We start from the raw sequence: 17969 nt of genomic DNA, 5'->3' as shown, positions 1-17969 counted from the left end.
TCATGTTCAAGCAGCTCCAAAACAACAAATATTCATATTTGAGAACTTTTCTTTATCTTATGTGGAATACACAATCGTTTTCCATAGGCAAATGTCATTAGTTACTGCTCACTAAGAGTTGAGACTTGGCACTCTTAAATATTGGCATGGGGCTCTGCTGACATTTAACAAGCCCAAAATTATACAATCTAATATGTTAAAGAACATTGATAGATACTCTGCATTCTGGACATTGATCTACACAATTCTCTGGTCAGATGATAAAGAGCCAAATGTTTTGTAAGACAATGTTTATTTCTTTTGGGATACTATACCATATCTTCAAAGTAAAATGGGATGGGGTTGCGTGAGATAAGCTTGTGTCTCTATAGAATTGCCAGTGGAGTTCATGAAACCTTTTGCTGCTTGTTTTAGCAAAACTGTTTTGTTTCCATTGTTGCTGAGTAGAGGTGAGTAGCTTGAGAGTGGTGATTGACTATGGCCTACTGACTAGCACATTTTGGTCTTCTAACACCCACCACATTTGTGCTCAAATAATGAGAGTTTATTTTTGTAGTTAATGTTGTTTTGAGTTGAATGTTATAGACTGACATAAATTGACAATTCACTGTCTTTCACATACTTGACAGCATTTGTTCTTTGTGGTGAATTCTTTTTATTAAATGTTGAATAGCACCAATGTTTGGCATATATCAGAAGTAATTCAACTTGCAGTTCTGTCAACACTTTCCTAATATTATCACAGTCTAAATGGCAGTCCATGTCCTGCTGAGTACATCTGTGCTGAGTTGTCTGGAGACCATCAGTGTTAAGTGTTTGTAAAACAAAGAAAAGCAAAGCCACTATAAAATCAGTCGTTTAATTTCCTTTACTTGCAGGAGGGACAAGTGTTTCCGATGCTCTGGAGTGTCCCACAGATGAAAAACGAACCATACTTTCTTTGGATACTTCACAGATGGTATGTAATAAAGATTTTGGAAAGACTCCTGATGGTAATAAAAGTAAAAATTTAATTTAAACCGTACCAAGTCCAACTCTCTTGTCATGCTTATTTTAACCAAAGCATCCTCAAGGAGCTTTGTACCTTCCACATGTAGTTAAGAATGTATCTTGTGTTCTGTGGGAAGTGATTAAAGGTATTCAGTTGATTATGAAGTTTGACTTTTATATTGGATTATGCTGGTTTATTTGAATTTTTCTTTTGAAGTATTTTAATTTGAGGTCTACAGGGGTTTAAAGGATTTGCCTTCTCCTTGTTGTTTTAGTTAAAATTATCCTTCCAAGTACCAATTTAAAAGAAATACAAGCTTTTGAGAAAGAATGGGTGTTGTTCATTTTTTCCTTGTATTCTCAGCATCAACATGCTTTATATAGCACAAGAAAATAAGTAGGAATAAAATGTTAAACTTTATATGTTAAATTTTAAATTTATTACATATCTTAAATTATCCTTGCATGAAGTTGAGTTATGTGGTATTCCGTGTTTGAAGGTTTCTTCCCATAAAGAAGAACTTGCATTTGTATTGTACCTTTCATGACCACTGGTTATCACACAGCACTTCCCAGAAGTGAAGTACATGTTGGGTGTAGTTGCTGTTGTAATGTGGAAAATGTCGCAGCCACTTTGCACACAGTAAGTTCTCTCAAATATAAATGTGATAATGACCAAATAATTTTGTGTTCGTTTATGGATAAATATTGGCCAGGACATTAGGGACAACTCCCCTGCTTTTCCAAGTAAAATCTTTGGATCTTTTATGTTCACCCAAGGGAAGGACATAGTACCTTCATGACTTTGCAAAAGGTGGAATCCCGACCAGTGCAGCATTCCCTCAATACAGCATTGAAGTGTCAGCCTAAATTGTCATGTGGATAAATCCTCATGGTACTTGAACCACAACCATCTCTGGAAAATGTTTTATGAACTGACATGACTGTGTAGATTACGGAATATTGCATTTGAGATTATTTTGATTGAGGAATTTGTTCACAAGCTAAAACTAAATTGAGCGCACTGAAATTTGTTGGATGCAGCAGGGGATGCCACTCCCTTTTAGAGCCTTTCCTGTTTCATTCAAGCACATTCTAGCTCCAGTAGGTGCACTAACCCTGAGCAGACACTGATGCAAAACTATATGAAACACGTCTTCCAACAGGTTATGCCAGCTTAAATGCATTTATTAAACTAATGTCACTTAGTGTTTTACATTGGTGAATTTTAATCTATTATACAATTCCAAACAAGAATAATGTTTTTAACTTTTGAGAAAAAATCAAAATAATTTGATTTGCTTCATCACTTAAGATGGGAAAACCTCCTTGACTAGATTGATGAGAGCCCATAAAAGGGTTATGGTAGTTGAACATGCTTTTCTTAAATAATTGTATTTTAGAAATGCTTAAACTGCTCCCAGAACTCTGCTATGTGAATGCTGTCACTTTTACATTCCAGCCCATAAATCTTGTTTTTTTTAAAACATCCAGCATGCGATGCGGTTTGGTGAACAGTTTCCAAAGTTAATTAAACAACCTGAAATGTACAGCAGGGTCACATGTATTCTGTCTGAAATGTCAGAGTATACAAAAGAATACTAGCATTTTGTATTTCTGTAACTTGTAACATAGGCTTGAATTTCAGCAAAATGTAATCTACCTGAACAGGAATTCTCTTTGGCAAAATTTGAGTGGAAAGATTTCATGATTTTTTAAAAAATGAAGTTAGCCCAATCTCATTCTTGAGTAAAACTTCCACTGCTTTCCAACATAAGTTGAAATGGTGCGGTAGAAATTTTTTTTAGTTCTGTCCACATTTTTGTTCTGTATAGACGATGAAAGTTAAGTTCCCTTAAATGGGTCAGATTCTTAAACAGCTTTCTTTGTTTCAGATTTTTTTTTGAGTTAAAGAATTGCGGTTAGTTATTCTTTTCACCACTGGAGATCAAATGGCATGTCCACCATTTTTGTTCAGTTCTTTAAAAAATGGAAACCGGGTAACTGCACAAGATTAGAATAGAAAACTGTATTTATTGACTGAATAATGCAGTCAAAAAAGTCTGGTACTGTAAAACATTTTAACACCATTCCTAAAAATAAAAATACAATCTTTTGAGTTTTTAAAAAAACTTTCTCTCTCAATCTGGCTGGGTCTTTGGGTGCAGACTTCTAATGTGAATTTCCAAAATACTCAGTTTAAGTATCCAGCAGAACAAAACTTGAGTAACCCAAGTAGTGATTCACACCATTGGAATTCTTTTACGTTCAACATGAAATGAAACAGATCCTACATGCTGCGATGTGAGGGTTCCGATATCTGGATATTGCTAACTTGCTCCCAACAGTTTCCCTACTCGTTTAGCCCCTAGATTAATTTTGGCAATTATATGGTCTGTCAGATTGCCTAAGTTAATGTTTCAAATGGTTCTGGCTAGAAACAACATCCTTTCAACTTGATTTCTGAACAAATGTGTGCCGACAAATGATAAATATCTATCCTGACACTGCTTTCTCGTAGAAAACATTTGGCAGTCATTTAGGAGAACAGAAAATCATTGGCACTGAAATCACAAGTTTTTCGGAATGACATAGCCCATTTAAAGTCTTAAAATACAGAATTCAGAAGTGTATCTATTTATGCCAAGTTCCAGAATAATCTAAAATATTATACTTGTGATTTTTGAGTAGAAGTACTAAATCAGCAATTTTAAAGACCATAAGACCAAAATATAGAAGCATAAAATAAGCCATTCGGCCCATCAAGTCTGCTCCATTATTCATTCATGGTTGATAGCTTTCTCAACCCTATTTTCCTGCCTACTCCCCATAACCTTTGATTGCCTTGACAGTCAAGAATCTGTCTATCTCTGTCTTAAATATACTCAAATGATCTGGTTTCCAACAGCCTTCTGTGACAATGAATTCCATAGATTTACCACTCTCTGGTTGAAGGAGTTTCTCTTCATCTTCATTCTAAAGGAGCTTCTTTTATTCTAAAGCTGTGCGCTCTGGTCCGAGTCTCATGCTAATAGAGACATCTCCCAACGTCCACTCTGTCCAGGTTGTTCCGCGTTCTGTAAGTTTCAATTAGATTCCCCTCATCCTTCTAAATTTCAAGTATAGACCTAGCATCCTCAAACATTTTAAAGTTTTAATATCTTAGGCATTGCTATTTGGTTCTGGAACCTCTTCAAATTTGACTATCATAAATTCTGGTCGTTTGATTGGAATCAGGCAGTAAATTGTCCATAATATGGATTAGTTTGATTGGGACTTTATAATTCCATGTTTGAGAGTTGTCGTCATTAATTTGATTTGAGATACTAGATATTGAGCATATTATTGAGAGACAATTTGTTCCATGTGGTTTGGATTTCTGTTGGTTTATTGAATTGAATTTGTTGTCACATGTACCGAGGCACAATGAAAAGATTTGTTTACTCACCTATTGATTGACAATAGAAATGTATAGGAGCAAGTCTGCATTAGGGAAATGTGCTCTTGTTGGTGCACCCAAATGCAATGTAGGTTTAGTATCCTGTTAGCTTGGTTACTGTTGCACAGTAAGAAGATTTTTCTTCAGATTATTTTTCAAACCAAGCATATGATCATAAACCTGCTTCCAAAATGCATTTGTTTGCACATCCTATTTGTCATTAGTTTTATTGATTTTGAAGGGTGTGCCTCTAGGATTTGTGCATTATCAATGTATTTAAATCACATCATATTTTGTTTTTCAAAATAAAACACAACTCCATTGAACAATATTCTGGGTGCACAATGTTGTTTTTCAGTTCTATTTTAAATCTCTAGAATAAAAGTTAAGTCTAATTTCTCTAGAATTTGGAAGGTCAACAGGTGATCTGGTCTGACTGGAGTCTTCAAAGTTTTAATGGAAAAGGTACGGTAGATAAAAATCATTTCCAGTGTTTTTCCTGGCAGATGGCCATTAACCTTTATTTTCAAATTGTTGTGCTTAACATTTTGAAGCAGTTGCTTTCACTAAATATTCCATGACATTTCAATTCACTAATTGTTTTGTACTTGTGAACATGACTGGTATCTTTGTAACCACTAACCACCTTCATTTGAGCAGTTAAAATATAAAAACCCTTTATTGGATGACATGGCCTGATAAATTTGTCATGGTGCTGGGGAATTGCAGCATGAGCAAAAAGATAATGGCTTTCAGGCTCATGGATTCTTCAGTTTGACTCCGTTCTGCTGATACATATATCAATCACCTACAGATTGCCTTTAGGTTTTGTTACATTGACACATCTGGAAGTGCAGCAAAAGACCTTTGATCTGTCTGATTGCTTGTGTCAGCTCCTAACTGCAGGGCATTAGAGGTCTTTGGTCTGCTGGGTGAAAGTGCTGCGATCAGACAGCATGTTGGAGTCATGAGGTCTGTCAGTACTCTGGATTGGTGGGTGGGTGGGGGGGAGCAGTTGCAGGAAAGCAAATCAGACGTAGGGAGGTCTTGTACCTGGTTACAAAAACTGAAAGACTAATGGTATCAGAGCACAGGGCATAGCTATTTCTGATTTTATGATGTGTGAAAGCATTAAAACTACCAATCTAGTGATAATTATGTCAATAAATTTGAGTGCTCATCTGAATACATATGAGATTAAAGCTAATCAGAATGAAGACATCTAAAGCATAATGAGAGATGCATTTTGTTTTGTTAACTTTATAGACACTTGTAAAAATTAAATCAAATATCATTGTTCTGTGGTGTGAAGCTTGGTTAGATGCATTAAATGAAAACAAACAGAGATCCAACATTGTGTATTTGTAAATGTTGTTGGCTTTGTATTGTTTTCTCAAAATTCAAGCAAAAAGCCCCACTTACTTATGAAACGTGTTAATTTGGCGAATCCTGTCCAAAACTATCAATAGAAATGATTTTATGATGAAGTATAAGGGTGGAGAGGCTGAGGGTTGAGAGTTTGAAAACAAATGAGCAAAGATCTGCTAAACCATAACATACAAGGATAATAAAATTAATTATGGTTAATATAGCAAATTCTTCGTGATGGAGGCGAATCAAAATTGTGCATCAAATAATTGTTTATTCTGCAGGGTGCATCCTCTACCACTGCAGTGAACCTGTACTATTGTAGAGTAGGAAGAAAATTTTAAAGGGAGCAACATCCCATTAAGAGTTTTTATTAAGTCATTGGCCTAGAACTGCTTTGTTAGACTTCATCCGCTTTTTGTACTAGGAAGTACTCAGTGCAAACTGCTTGGCATTTTACATGTCTGAGACCTGGTGAAGCATGTTCTCTCAGCCAGTGAGATTTAACGATTGCAAAAGGAATGATAAGCAAATGGGGTGACTTAGTCAAATCATGTGCAGAACAAAACTAGCTGGGCATGAGATTTAGTGAAGAGACAAAAGTCAGTTGTTTTGTTACGTATATGCTTGCAGTTTCAGTTGTTTCCTTCCTGGTGAGAGTAGCTGAATGAGTTAAGTAGCTACCCTAACTTTCTGTCACTAGTTTGATTAAAAATTAATGTGCAACTGAATAATAACTTGAGAAGGATGATGGCTAGTTTCAGTTTTCACCACAATTTGTGGGAATGCTAATCTCATGGGGCATTTCTTATGATTTGTACATAAATAATGATTTGCACAGTTATTTTGTTAGCAAATTTTGAACCTGTCATGCTTGCATTAATTATTTAATTGTACAATAGCAGTGATCAGTAAGGAATATTAAGATCAGTATTGTAGGATACTGAGAAAGCTAGAGAATGCTGTTGGATAGTATCTGCCTCTACCATGTAAAGATCATAGCAAACACAAATGGCTGCTAATTTTCAGTTTCTGTAATATTCACTTAAATGTTGTGATGATCACTAATTCACACAAGTTTATTAATATCCTGTCCTGTCTAAAGGTGGCAAAAGTGAGTGCAGTGCCTTTAGAGATTTCCAATTCTCATTTGCTTCTTCATTGCAGTGGAAAATCATTTGGTGTCTGGGTTAAGTGAAATGAGCTGAGCTTTTGTGTCACTACTTTGCATCTTGTTTGACTATCTCTAAAATGATTATAAATCTAACAAGTTAATTTGGTAGGTTTTTTGTGTAACTATTGTGGATAAGTTTTTTTTAATAAAAAGGGTCAGTGTGGTGGTGCTGCATCTGTACCTCTTGCACATGTTGTCGAATTGTTTGATGTCAAATTCAATGACTGTAGAGCTTTTGCTGAAATACAAAACTTTTTTTTAAAGTGCAATGATTTACAAAATTCCAGATTACAATGCCGTGAAAATCCCAGAACGAATAATCCAATTGGCAATCTATAAATTCTACTTTCAAAGCCCAACTTTGCTGGACATGATTTTCCAATTTACAAACTTGTTTGCACATTTATACTTAAAAAAAAAATGATTGTTGTTTAAAAGATATCAATTCTGCCATCTAGCGAGATGCACTTTTACGTTTGGTAATGTAACTGAAAATTCATGAGTACCATTGACCAGATGCTGGAGAGTCAATGTTTGTAAGGCAATAGTGATAAATATTGTGATGCCCAATAACAATAGTGACTAGGTAAGATCGTATGAATAGGTTGCATAGTTAAAATACCAACAAATGGGAAAACAAAGTTGCATAGGTTTTCTCATTAGAAATGGTTTTACACCCTACCTGGAGCAGGTTTGGCCTTGAGGCCAGGCCTCCAGGTTCAGAGGTAGGGCCACTACCATTGTGCCTCAGAGTCCTAGACACAACGTTATATGCTGTAGCTTGCAACACCAGGGATTAGAGTGTGGGGGACAGAGATGGAGTGGGCCACTGTTAGGTTGCTCACTGAAAAGAACAGCTGAACAAGTGTCATCACTGGAATAAAGATCACACACTACTGGCACCAGTTGATTGTTAGTGATGGGAGAAACCAAAAATGTGCTAACAAATTCATTGCAAGCCAAGTGCAGTGCTCAATTGATTTTAGTGTTTAACCGATTGGTATCAGGAGTAAGTGCTTTTTAAAAAATGCTTTGAAGTTCCAGAGATTCAGCAGAGGCCAAGTTCTATCAGCCATTCCTGACATGGACAATTTACATTGCCCTTTAAAAAGTTCATAAATGACACATTGAAAATTAGCAAAACAACTTCAATGCTGTCTCCTCTCCTCTGAAGCAGACCCGCTACCATAGCCACATCTTCCTCAGTGCCTGCCTACGGAGCCAACCGATCCCGCGTGGACTCCGCACGACATTCAGGCCATCACAATTTGGACCTGACCAGGACAACCACTTCCTACAACAAATCCAAAGCTCCAGAAACAGTTATCCCTCTGGATCCTCCGCTCCACACTCGCAGCCATGTGCCGTCACCTATTCTCCCTGAAGTCAGCCCTGCCCCAGGTCAGGGCCACACTCTCCCAGATCTGCAAAGTACATTGTCGTTCTTCATCCTTAGAAGAATCCACATGCTCAACAAATGCTTTTTCTCCACCATATTGGACATCAAGGAATGTAAGTATATCAAACTTTCACGTACTTACCTCCAAACTCAGGATTCCTCAATCATCCCAAACGTTTCTCCTGGCCTCCAGAGCCTCTTTGACGCCAGTAGCATGTGGCCGCTCCAGCTATTACCATCGTGGCAAACAATGAGGTCACTTCCACCCCTGAAGTCCCACAGATCGCAGCTGTCACTGACTATACCGCCACTCCAATCGCCGCCAACTGCCCCTGCGACCATCTCAAGATCCACCGCCACCGCATTGCTGATCAAGAGCTCATGCTCAAAACTTCGACTCCTGCTGCTCGGATGCTGCCAGACCAACTCTGCTTTTCCATCATCACATCTTTCAACTTTTCAAAATGGTACTGTTGAAGTTTTTCACTGTATTTTGCTGTGCTATTTATTGTAAAATGTAAGTGCCAATAAATAAACTATTTCTTCATTCGTTCATTAAAGGAAAGGTTGAATTAGAAAATGAGTAGTTTAATTATTACAGAATTTGAAAAGCTCATGTTTGTGAGAAATTCTCCAAAAATATTTAATTTTCCATTTAAAAGGTTTTTTTTTGAAGTTAATATTCATTATAATAAATTGTATTACCTATTTTTTGAAAGAGAAATATTATATAGATTTGAATTTTCATACATCAACTAGATAATCTTTTTTCCCCAAAGATTGCTTCTGTAGCCATTATGGCCCTTTAAACTCCATTGAGACTTTGAGCTGAGATGTTTTAGTAGTAGCAACCTTATGTGTCTGAAAGTTACAGGCTTAACCTCCACTTCAGAGACAGGAGCAAAAGATCTTGGCTGACAATCCAGTGCTTGCAATGTTGGGTGTGCCACCTTTTTGGATGAAATGTTGAACAGAGGCTTTTTCTATCCTCTTAGAATCTCTCATGTCCATCCATGGCATATTTTGAAAATAGGTTATCTCTACTTGGTCCCTGCCCAATATTGTCTTATTTTGTTGTCACTGCTAGCTGTGGGACCTGATGTGATCAAACTTGTGCTGTTGCAGAGCTAAAACTAAAATATTGAATTAAACATTTAGCAACCCATGTAAATCAATTTTTTTTAAAAAAATGATTTACATTCATTTAGACCTTTCAAGCTAGACTTTAATGTTGGCCTCTCTCCATGCCAACGTGGGTCATATAAAATGTAAAATTGTTTCCTGTTTTCTGGTTCATTAAAACTATTTTACTGTTCCAAAAATGTAACCATTCAAGAGTTTCAACATTGTACTTAATGTATATGCAAAAGAAGGATTGACTTGATTAAATCTGCCACTTGACTTTGGTTCTTGAACTGGCAGAATGCATTCAACATTCAGCTGTAATGAACAATTGACTTGCAACTGTTGAATCATTTAGTGTTCCACTTGCATGAGTGAAAGATTCACATTGGTAATCCAGAACATTTTGAGGCTGGCATTCATTTTATCTTCTGAGAAGCATTTTTCGCATATTCAAGTCTAGGCATAGGAAGCTGGATGAAGTATTTTACTGTGTTTACTGTAAGTTTTAACTTGGCCAAAATAGCTGTTAGAACTCGTGATTTTAAGATGGTGAGAGTGTGCTTGCTGATCCTAGAGGGCGAACAGACTGATTAATGCAGAGTACATTGATGAATTGTGTAGCTTTTGGCAGCAGCTGAAGTTTTAGGAAATTCTTTTCCCTGTATTCTTCCATTGTCTTTATCCATCCAATGTCTGATGACAGCTGTTTCCTGCTCCTGTGTATACATTACTTTTGTACATTTCCAGGGACTTGTCAATTACTTAGTGAAAAAGCTCTGGCCAATGACACTGGTCAGGCATCGTCTAAATCATCTGACTGCATTAAAGATGGCTCTTCCGATCGATTGCAAGGGTACAGAATGTACTCTGGGTGGGGTACTTCAATATCCATCACCAAGATTGGCTGTGCAGCACCATTAATGATTGACCCAGTTGAATCCTTAAGGATATAGTTACTGCATGGGGTCTGCTTCAGGTGCTGAGGGAACCAACGGGAGAGAAAACCATACTTGACTTACATCAAGGCATGCCAGAGCAGCACCAGGTATACCAAAGTGAGCTGTCAATCTGGTAAAGCAATAAAACATGGCTACTTGGGTGACAAACTAGATTGGGCAGCAAGTGATAGACAGCTGTGGATTCCACAGCCAGCAGATCAGATCTAAGCTCTGCTGTCCTGTTATTTCATTTCACAAACTGTTAGACGATGAGACAACTCATTAGTACAGGAGTCTCCACAAATATGCGCATCTTTGATAGTGGGAGAACCCAGCACATTCATGCAAAAAATAAGGCTGAAACGTTTGTAACAATCTTTAGCCAGAAGATGACACGACAGTCTTCAGTCAATTCAGTACATTTCGCATGATATCAGAAATGACTGGAGGCCCTGGATACAGCATAGGCCATGGGTCCTGACAAAGTTCTGGCAATAGTACTGAGAAGTTATGCTCCAGAGCTTGTACTCCTAGCTGAACTATTCCAGTACAGCCACAAAACTGGCATCTTCCCAACAGTGTGGAAAAGTGCCCAGGTATTTCTATACTCAAAAAGCAGGAAAAATCTAACCCAGCCAATGACCACCCATTGATCTACATCTGTCATCTGTAAAGTGATGGACGGTCTTAGCAAGCTGCATTTGCTTTGTGATTCGTGGGTTAGGTTCTGCCAGGGCCGCTCAGCTCCTGACCTCCCAACAGCCTTAGTTTAAACATAGGCAAAAGAGCTAAATTCCAGAGGTGAGGGTGAAAATGACTGCCCTTGAAATCAAGGTAATGTCCCTAGCAGAACTCAACTCGAGTATGACAGAGAATTTAAAAAACAACTAGGAAAGCATTGAGGTACTATGAAGGAATATATCAACAAAACATCAAAAAAGTGAAAGTTATAATGGGAATAAGCCCATTATGGCATACACAAGGTAATACCATGGGTAGTAATAGAGTAATTGTTTCATTTAATATTTACCAGAGAGAGAGACTGGGTAGACATAACCTGAAATGATAAGATGAGGGAGCAGGTCAGTTCTTTCAAAATAAAAAGGGATGTGTTGAATAACTGTGCAAGCCACAGAGGTTGAAGCCCTTCTTCCATGGATTACATCCACATTCCTTAAAATGCAATAGTACCCCCCGGTACCCATGCAGGAATATATTCTAAGACCTACCGCAGAAGCTTGAAGCAGTGGAAAGTAGTGAATCCATTCATTTAAATGGGAAATATACCTTCCCGGCAGCCCCCCGGTCCCTGGTTCTACAATGTTCTTTGTAATATGTTCGGGCCACAATAAATTGTGGGTAACTGAAACCGTGGTAAAAGTACCTGTGGATATGGGGATTGCCCTGTACCTTAGAAAAGAAGTAGCAAAAGCATTACTCTGCAAATGTAATAATTGATTGTAAAAAATGCTTTGTGCGTGCGGACTATAATGGCTAACGTAATGTCTTTATTTAAAAAGGAGGACAGAAATTGTTTTAGGAATTAAAGAGCAACATGGATTTGAAATGAAACCTTTTCTTGATTGACTTTTATTGAATTTCTTGAGATACCAGGATAGACAATAATGCAGTAGATACAATTTAATAGAGTAATTAATAAGGTCAGAGAGTAGAGTTGCATGCCAAAATGAATGGAGGACAGAAGAGTGTGGGAATCCAGATTCATGATTTGGAGTAGCGGAAGGTAGGAGGGATGGGTGACTTAATTGGTGCCATGAACATGATAAAGTTGCTGGGTAGTTTGCTATATGTTAACGCATGCCGTGCTTTGTCCCCTTGAATCTCCTCCACAGTATCACAAGAGTGCATCTATACACCATAACCTACTTCAATGTGGACAAATCAATTCCTTACCATACTGAAAGTGCAAATCTAGAATTGTGTGGCTGGTAGATGGACAGAGGTGGATATCTCATGTAAATGTGCTCAGTGGAAGTAGCATCAAAATACTAAACAAGGTTCATGCACTCCCATTGTTAGAAGCACAGCTTGGGTAGGGGAAATGTGTAGTAAATGATAAACCTGGATTCAGATTTATAACAACAGAGGCAATGAACTGTCGAGCCATTGTTAATGGCATTTTATTGAAAAATATTTTATCATATCTATTCTGTGTTTTCAAATTTCAAATCTTCTGTTGCTACAGAGAAGCTTCAAAAAATGCCCGAATGCCTGATGCGTGAGTGGTAGTTGGTAGGTAGTAATCTTACCATGCACTCTTCTGTACATGTACAAACTGGTACTAACTCCAGCAGGGGTTGGTTGGCATGTTTTGTTGACATTACGAGTTGGTGTAAACTGCAAACATGGATGGATGTAATAAGGATTAATGTGCATAGACAGTCTCCTCAGAGTCGGAGCTGCTTAGTTCTGGAAAGACTCCTTTTGGGACAGCCCTGCTATTGTGACTTCATGATTTGACAAAAACATTTAAAGAGAGGTGATTTAATAGGTTTTCAGTTCAGGACTGATTCTTTGAACAGCAACGAAATTCTTGCAAAACCATAAATCTGTGTTTGCTGTTCAGGTATCAAGTACTGAATGACATACAACAGTTAAATTTTGTTTTTGTCCGTGACCAAGTTAATGCATCACTATATATTTCAAATGCAGATGTCTAAAAGTCTAATGCATGTAATGTTAGCTATCCTATGAGTCTTTGCCCCGACTAAATTAGTAATGACGATACCAGTGTTGACATGAATAAAACTACTATTCCCAGGTTTGTTTTGTGGTCTGTGCTGAGTCAGCTGATTTTGGCCAAGGGTAGTGTTGGTTACTACAGTTAACCCTGGCACCTCTATATTGATGAGTGGTTCCAACTCCTGATTGGTTTATCCAGTAGACCCTGCTGGAAGTGTGCTCTTTCAGATCTTGGGTGGGATCAAAATCTTCTGTTGCTACAGAGAAGCTTCAAAAAAGTGCCCCTGAGTGCCTGAGGAGTGAGTGGTAGTTGATGGTAGGTAATAATGTTACCATGCATGCTTGGTATTTAGATGTGGCATGCCCTGTTCTCCCGAAGGAAAATCTACCAGGTTGGAGATGGAGAGATTGCAGATGCTGGAAAGTCAGAGTTGAAGAAGTGTGGAGCTGGTAAAAGCACATTAGAGGATTGGCGGGGTTGACATTTCAGGTTGGGATCTTTGATCAAGACTGGGGAGTGGGAATGGGGATGAAAAATTTAATGCGTGTAATGTTAGCTCTCCTGTGAGGCTTTACCATGACCGTGTCGGGGAAAGGTAGGTGGGTTGGCAATAAGTGGATGGGAAGGAAACTGCTACCTGGCCTGCATGTGACTCCAGATTTTAACTACCCTTCCGAATACTTAGAGACCGGTAATAAATGCTGACCTAGCCAGCAACATCCTCATCCCCTGAATGAATAGAAAGGTTTTTTTTAAATCTGCTTAGAATTTCTGCAAAGGATAAAGAATGAATTAGTACTTTAAGGTATTCAAGATTGTCATGCACACATGGAACCTTACCCACTAAGAAAAGAACCGGCAATAGTTATGTATCGTATATTGTTTAATTGCAAGAATTGATAGATGATGCAAGTGAACAGAGGCTTTTAATGGGATAAAGTAGATACAATTACTTTATTTAAATTCTTTCAAAAACAGAATCGAATATTGTGGGTTGATGAAAAGAACTTGACAGCTCATGTGGAGTCTGGCATTACTGGGCAAGATCTTGAAAGACAGGTAAGATTAACTTTATTATATGTTGGACAGCAGTTATGGAATGAAAATTCACATTAGTAAAGCTAGCTTTTTGTGTTCAAGGTAAAGGGGTTCTAAGTTGGGAAAAGTGTGTTGCTTTCGAGTTTTCTTTTCATAAAATATGATGGACTATTATAAAATATTTGCCTATTGTCCTTTCTGAGAAGATGATTTTTACCCAATATCTCCACTGACTTGACAAACCATTTAATTATATGTTAGACTTGACAGCCAATATTACCTGGCGGGACTTCACATTTATCACAATATCATTTACAGGTCATTGAAGAAGTGCAAGTAAATGTTGAATTTTGAACATTTACCCAGTCATTGATTATTAATGCACATGTTGCTGCACATCGATGTTTATAACCAGATGTCTTAAAATAGAAGTAATATGCAATGGAAAAAAAAAATTGAACAAGTACTTGAAGGGTGGAGTACTAGATGAGGAAGTGACAGGAGAGAAGAAAAAATGGTTAAGAGAGCCTGATGGTACTTTAGAATAAAGAAAATGTAGAGGTTGAGAAGCCAGCAGGGCAAAGTTGAAAATCTGCATGGGCAAATGCTAAAGAAAGAAGGATGTTAGCATAGCTTAATCTATGTACCTCCTCTCTCCAGTGAAGTGTTATTCCCAGACCTTTAGCAAGATACCCTTATTTGTTACAGATCAGAGATCTCAAATTGTTAAGCTTCTGGATAAGAGGGATGAACTAGTTCCCATTCTTCATTCACTGGCCCTTTCCTTGGTGACTACAAGGTTAATTTAGAAATTGATTCCTTCCCTTGTGAATACCTATCTCCCAGAACTAAATGAACTTATCTTTCAAAATGAACCAGTTTAACTGGGCTTTGAGTGAACAATAAAGAAGTTTATTAATAAAGACAGGCGAGGAGTATAATGGGCAGTAGGGTTGGTGGTGTGAGCAAAGCAAGAGTAAAGGTGCCACAGTCCAGATGACCATAAAGTTTCTCTTATTAGAGGAAAATGGAGACACGTGACGGTGGTGGTTTAACCTCAGGGTCACCAACCTTAGGTGAAGGGTGAATTTGAGAAGGCAGGACCTTCATGGTAACCTGTGGTAATAGACGTCACTGTGCATCACAAATGCTTCAACCAGCTAAGTGACCCCAGAGAATAGTATAAGGAAGTCAAAAATCAATTCCAAAGTACATTTAAATTCAGGAACTGCCTATTTAAAGAGCTCTATACAGAATGATGCCAAAACGACATGAAATAAATTATTTGGCACTATTGCAGCTAAACATATTAAATGCTTTGGAAAGTTGATATGTTTTAACTAAATAAAGATGTGAGTATATTAAATTGTAAAGACCCTGACACATCGCTTTAAACAAAAGTCTAAGTTTTGAAGAATAATAATTCAAGATTGGATAATTTGTAAGTGGAGTGTGGGATGGTGAATTAGATAGTTATTAAATTAAATTTCAGGCTTCACTCAGTAAAACTAATTACAAAATGGTCTACAAGCTAATTGACAGGGAGTGGGTGCAGAAGCACCATTAACTGTTACCACTCTGGATTGCAACAGGGCTATTTGGGGTAGCAACTGAGTGATGTTTCTATAAGGCAAAGAACCAGGCAGTAATATGTCATTTGAAGTGGTGGATGCATTGGTGACATCCAGTAACCAAGACTTTGAAGGAATACTGGGGCGAGGAGGTACATTGATGAAGCTATAATATTCTAAATTGAAATAGATTGGCAAGCCACATGTCAAAAAAACATTAAAAGAACATGAGAATGAATGTTTTGCATTCTAGTTTGGAACGTTGAATTTGCCCTTAGGAAAACCTCTCCATTCTTGTCAAGATGCTTTGTCTTAGCACCACTCTGTGGTCAATGTCAAGTACGACAGTTACAATTGATTTAAGTTCAGTTGACTAAATTTCGTCCTACAGCATCACCTCCTGGGTCTAGTATTATTAACATTTGAGGCAACTTTTTGTGTTAAATGTGTGATAAATTTGTAAATCATAGCCAGCTTATATTTAAGCAAACTTTTCTATAATTTTCGAAATCTTGAATTGTGGTATTTAAATCTGGAAAATCTGAAGTTAATGAAGGATTCTTGAGTTAGTCCTCGAACCAAATCACAAATCACAAATTTAAATTTCAGATGGGCGGCACGGTGGCACAGTGGCTAGCACTGCTGCCTCACAGCGCCAGAGACCTGGGTTCAGTTCCTGCCTCAGGTGACTGACTGTGTGGAGTTTGCATGTTCTCCCTGTGTCTGCGTGGGTTTCCTCCGGGTGCTCCGGTTTCGTCCCACAGTCCAAAGATGTGCAGGTCAGGTGAATTGGCCATGCTAAATTGTCCGTAGTGTTAGGTAAGGGGTAAATGTAGGGGTATGGGTAGGTTGCGCTTCGGCGGGTCGGTGTGGACTTGTTGGGCCGAAGGGTCTGTTTCCACACTGTAATCTAATCTAATTTAAATACTTTTATTAAATTGTACAGCTTTGCCAATTTGATTATTATGGATTAAGTTCCAACTGTACTGTTCGTGTTTGTTATTTTACTAGGGATACAATGGGACACAATGTTTGGAAAAATGAAAATAAGCATTTTGAGTTTTGATAAGGCATCCAGGTGATATTGAGGTGATGAAATATGCTATTAATTGTCCCAGACCAATTGATTACCAATTACATGAAGATTTGTCCAATGCAACATTATATTTCTAAAAGCATCAATTGATGAAAATAAATATTGATAGTGCGGCTCATGTTTAATACTGAGTGGGTTGTAAATCTGAAAATGTTTGTGTCATAAGATATTTCCAGAATGCAAGCATTGGCAAGACATCAAGATTTTTAAACAACCTTTGTGGAAATGCTCGTGTTCCTTTTTGTTTCTGAGGTGATTAAACTCCGGTGTTGAGCAGATGGAACAAGAAAGTAAATTCTGAAAATTAGGTATTAGTAATCAGTTAATGAGTTGGAGTACATGTGCTGCATCTCAAATAGATGCTGATGTGTTCCACAAAGGATCAGTGTTTTTCCTGGCAGATGGTTTCAAGATATATAATTTCTTAAGGGGTTTTACTGCAGGCAGTTCCCGAATGATTTTTTCCAATTGCCATTACATTTTACTAACAAAATGTAGACTTGTTATGTGCAAAATAATTTCAAGGTCTATTTTCTTCTAAATATTTCTTCTGGAAGTAGTTTAGGAGACTTTGCAAGTCAGAGCAAGCATTTTTATCTTTGTGTGATGTGATATCTCTAATACAATTTTAAATGGGAGAGCCATATACATTTGGCTTGATTACCTGTTTTGCATGCATTGTTGTTTTTGTATTTTTTGGGGGGAGTTTCCAACAAATGGTGATGTGAATCTGATAGTATTTATAAATAGATACTTAGTGAATGCTAATTTGCTACAATGGTGATTAAGCTATAGCTCTATGATGTTAAATTCTTCTTGTTCTGAATGTAGATTTCATTTTGTGTGCAATTTATAACTCTTATTTAGGAGTAAGATGATAATGTAACAAGCTCAGCTTGACACTATTAACTTTTAATTTAGAATGTTGGAATTTTTCCAGTCCTTCCATTGAGAACATATTGTACCTTGCTCCTCCACCGATTGTAATAATATCGCGTGCTAATATTTAACAGAAACTCGATTTAGTATTTATGATATTGAATGGTCTTTAGAAGTGGAATTGAATGTATGGGTGAGCCAAAATAAGGCAAACTGTTTTGAAATTAGGGGTTGCCCTTTTAGGACGG

At 37.4% G+C, this 17969-nt stretch overlaps 1 protein-coding gene across 2 annotated transcripts in view; it reads left to right on the top strand.

The window, feature by feature from the left end:
- Window positions 1–17969, top strand: part of agps (alkylglycerone phosphate synthase) — a 153747-nt gene that overhangs the window by 57030 nt on the left and 78748 nt on the right. For both annotated transcript variants that reach the window (XM_043693534.2, XM_043693535.2), the window contains 2 exons: window positions 879–958; window positions 14116–14196. In XM_043693534.2, coding sequence (XP_043549469.2) covers window positions 879–958; window positions 14116–14196 — 161 coding nt within the window. The remainder of the gene's footprint in view (window positions 1–878; window positions 959–14115; window positions 14197–17969) is intronic.

The sequence above is a fragment of the Chiloscyllium plagiosum genome, unplaced genomic scaffold, assembly GCF_037043375.1.
Source record: "Chiloscyllium plagiosum isolate Xiang-an unplaced genomic scaffold, Cpla_swu_hap1 HiC_scaffold_7, whole genome shotgun sequence".
Taxonomy (NCBI): domain Eukaryota; kingdom Metazoa; phylum Chordata; class Chondrichthyes; order Orectolobiformes; family Hemiscylliidae; genus Chiloscyllium; species Chiloscyllium plagiosum.
This window is presented reverse-complemented; position numbering and strand designations above follow the sequence as displayed.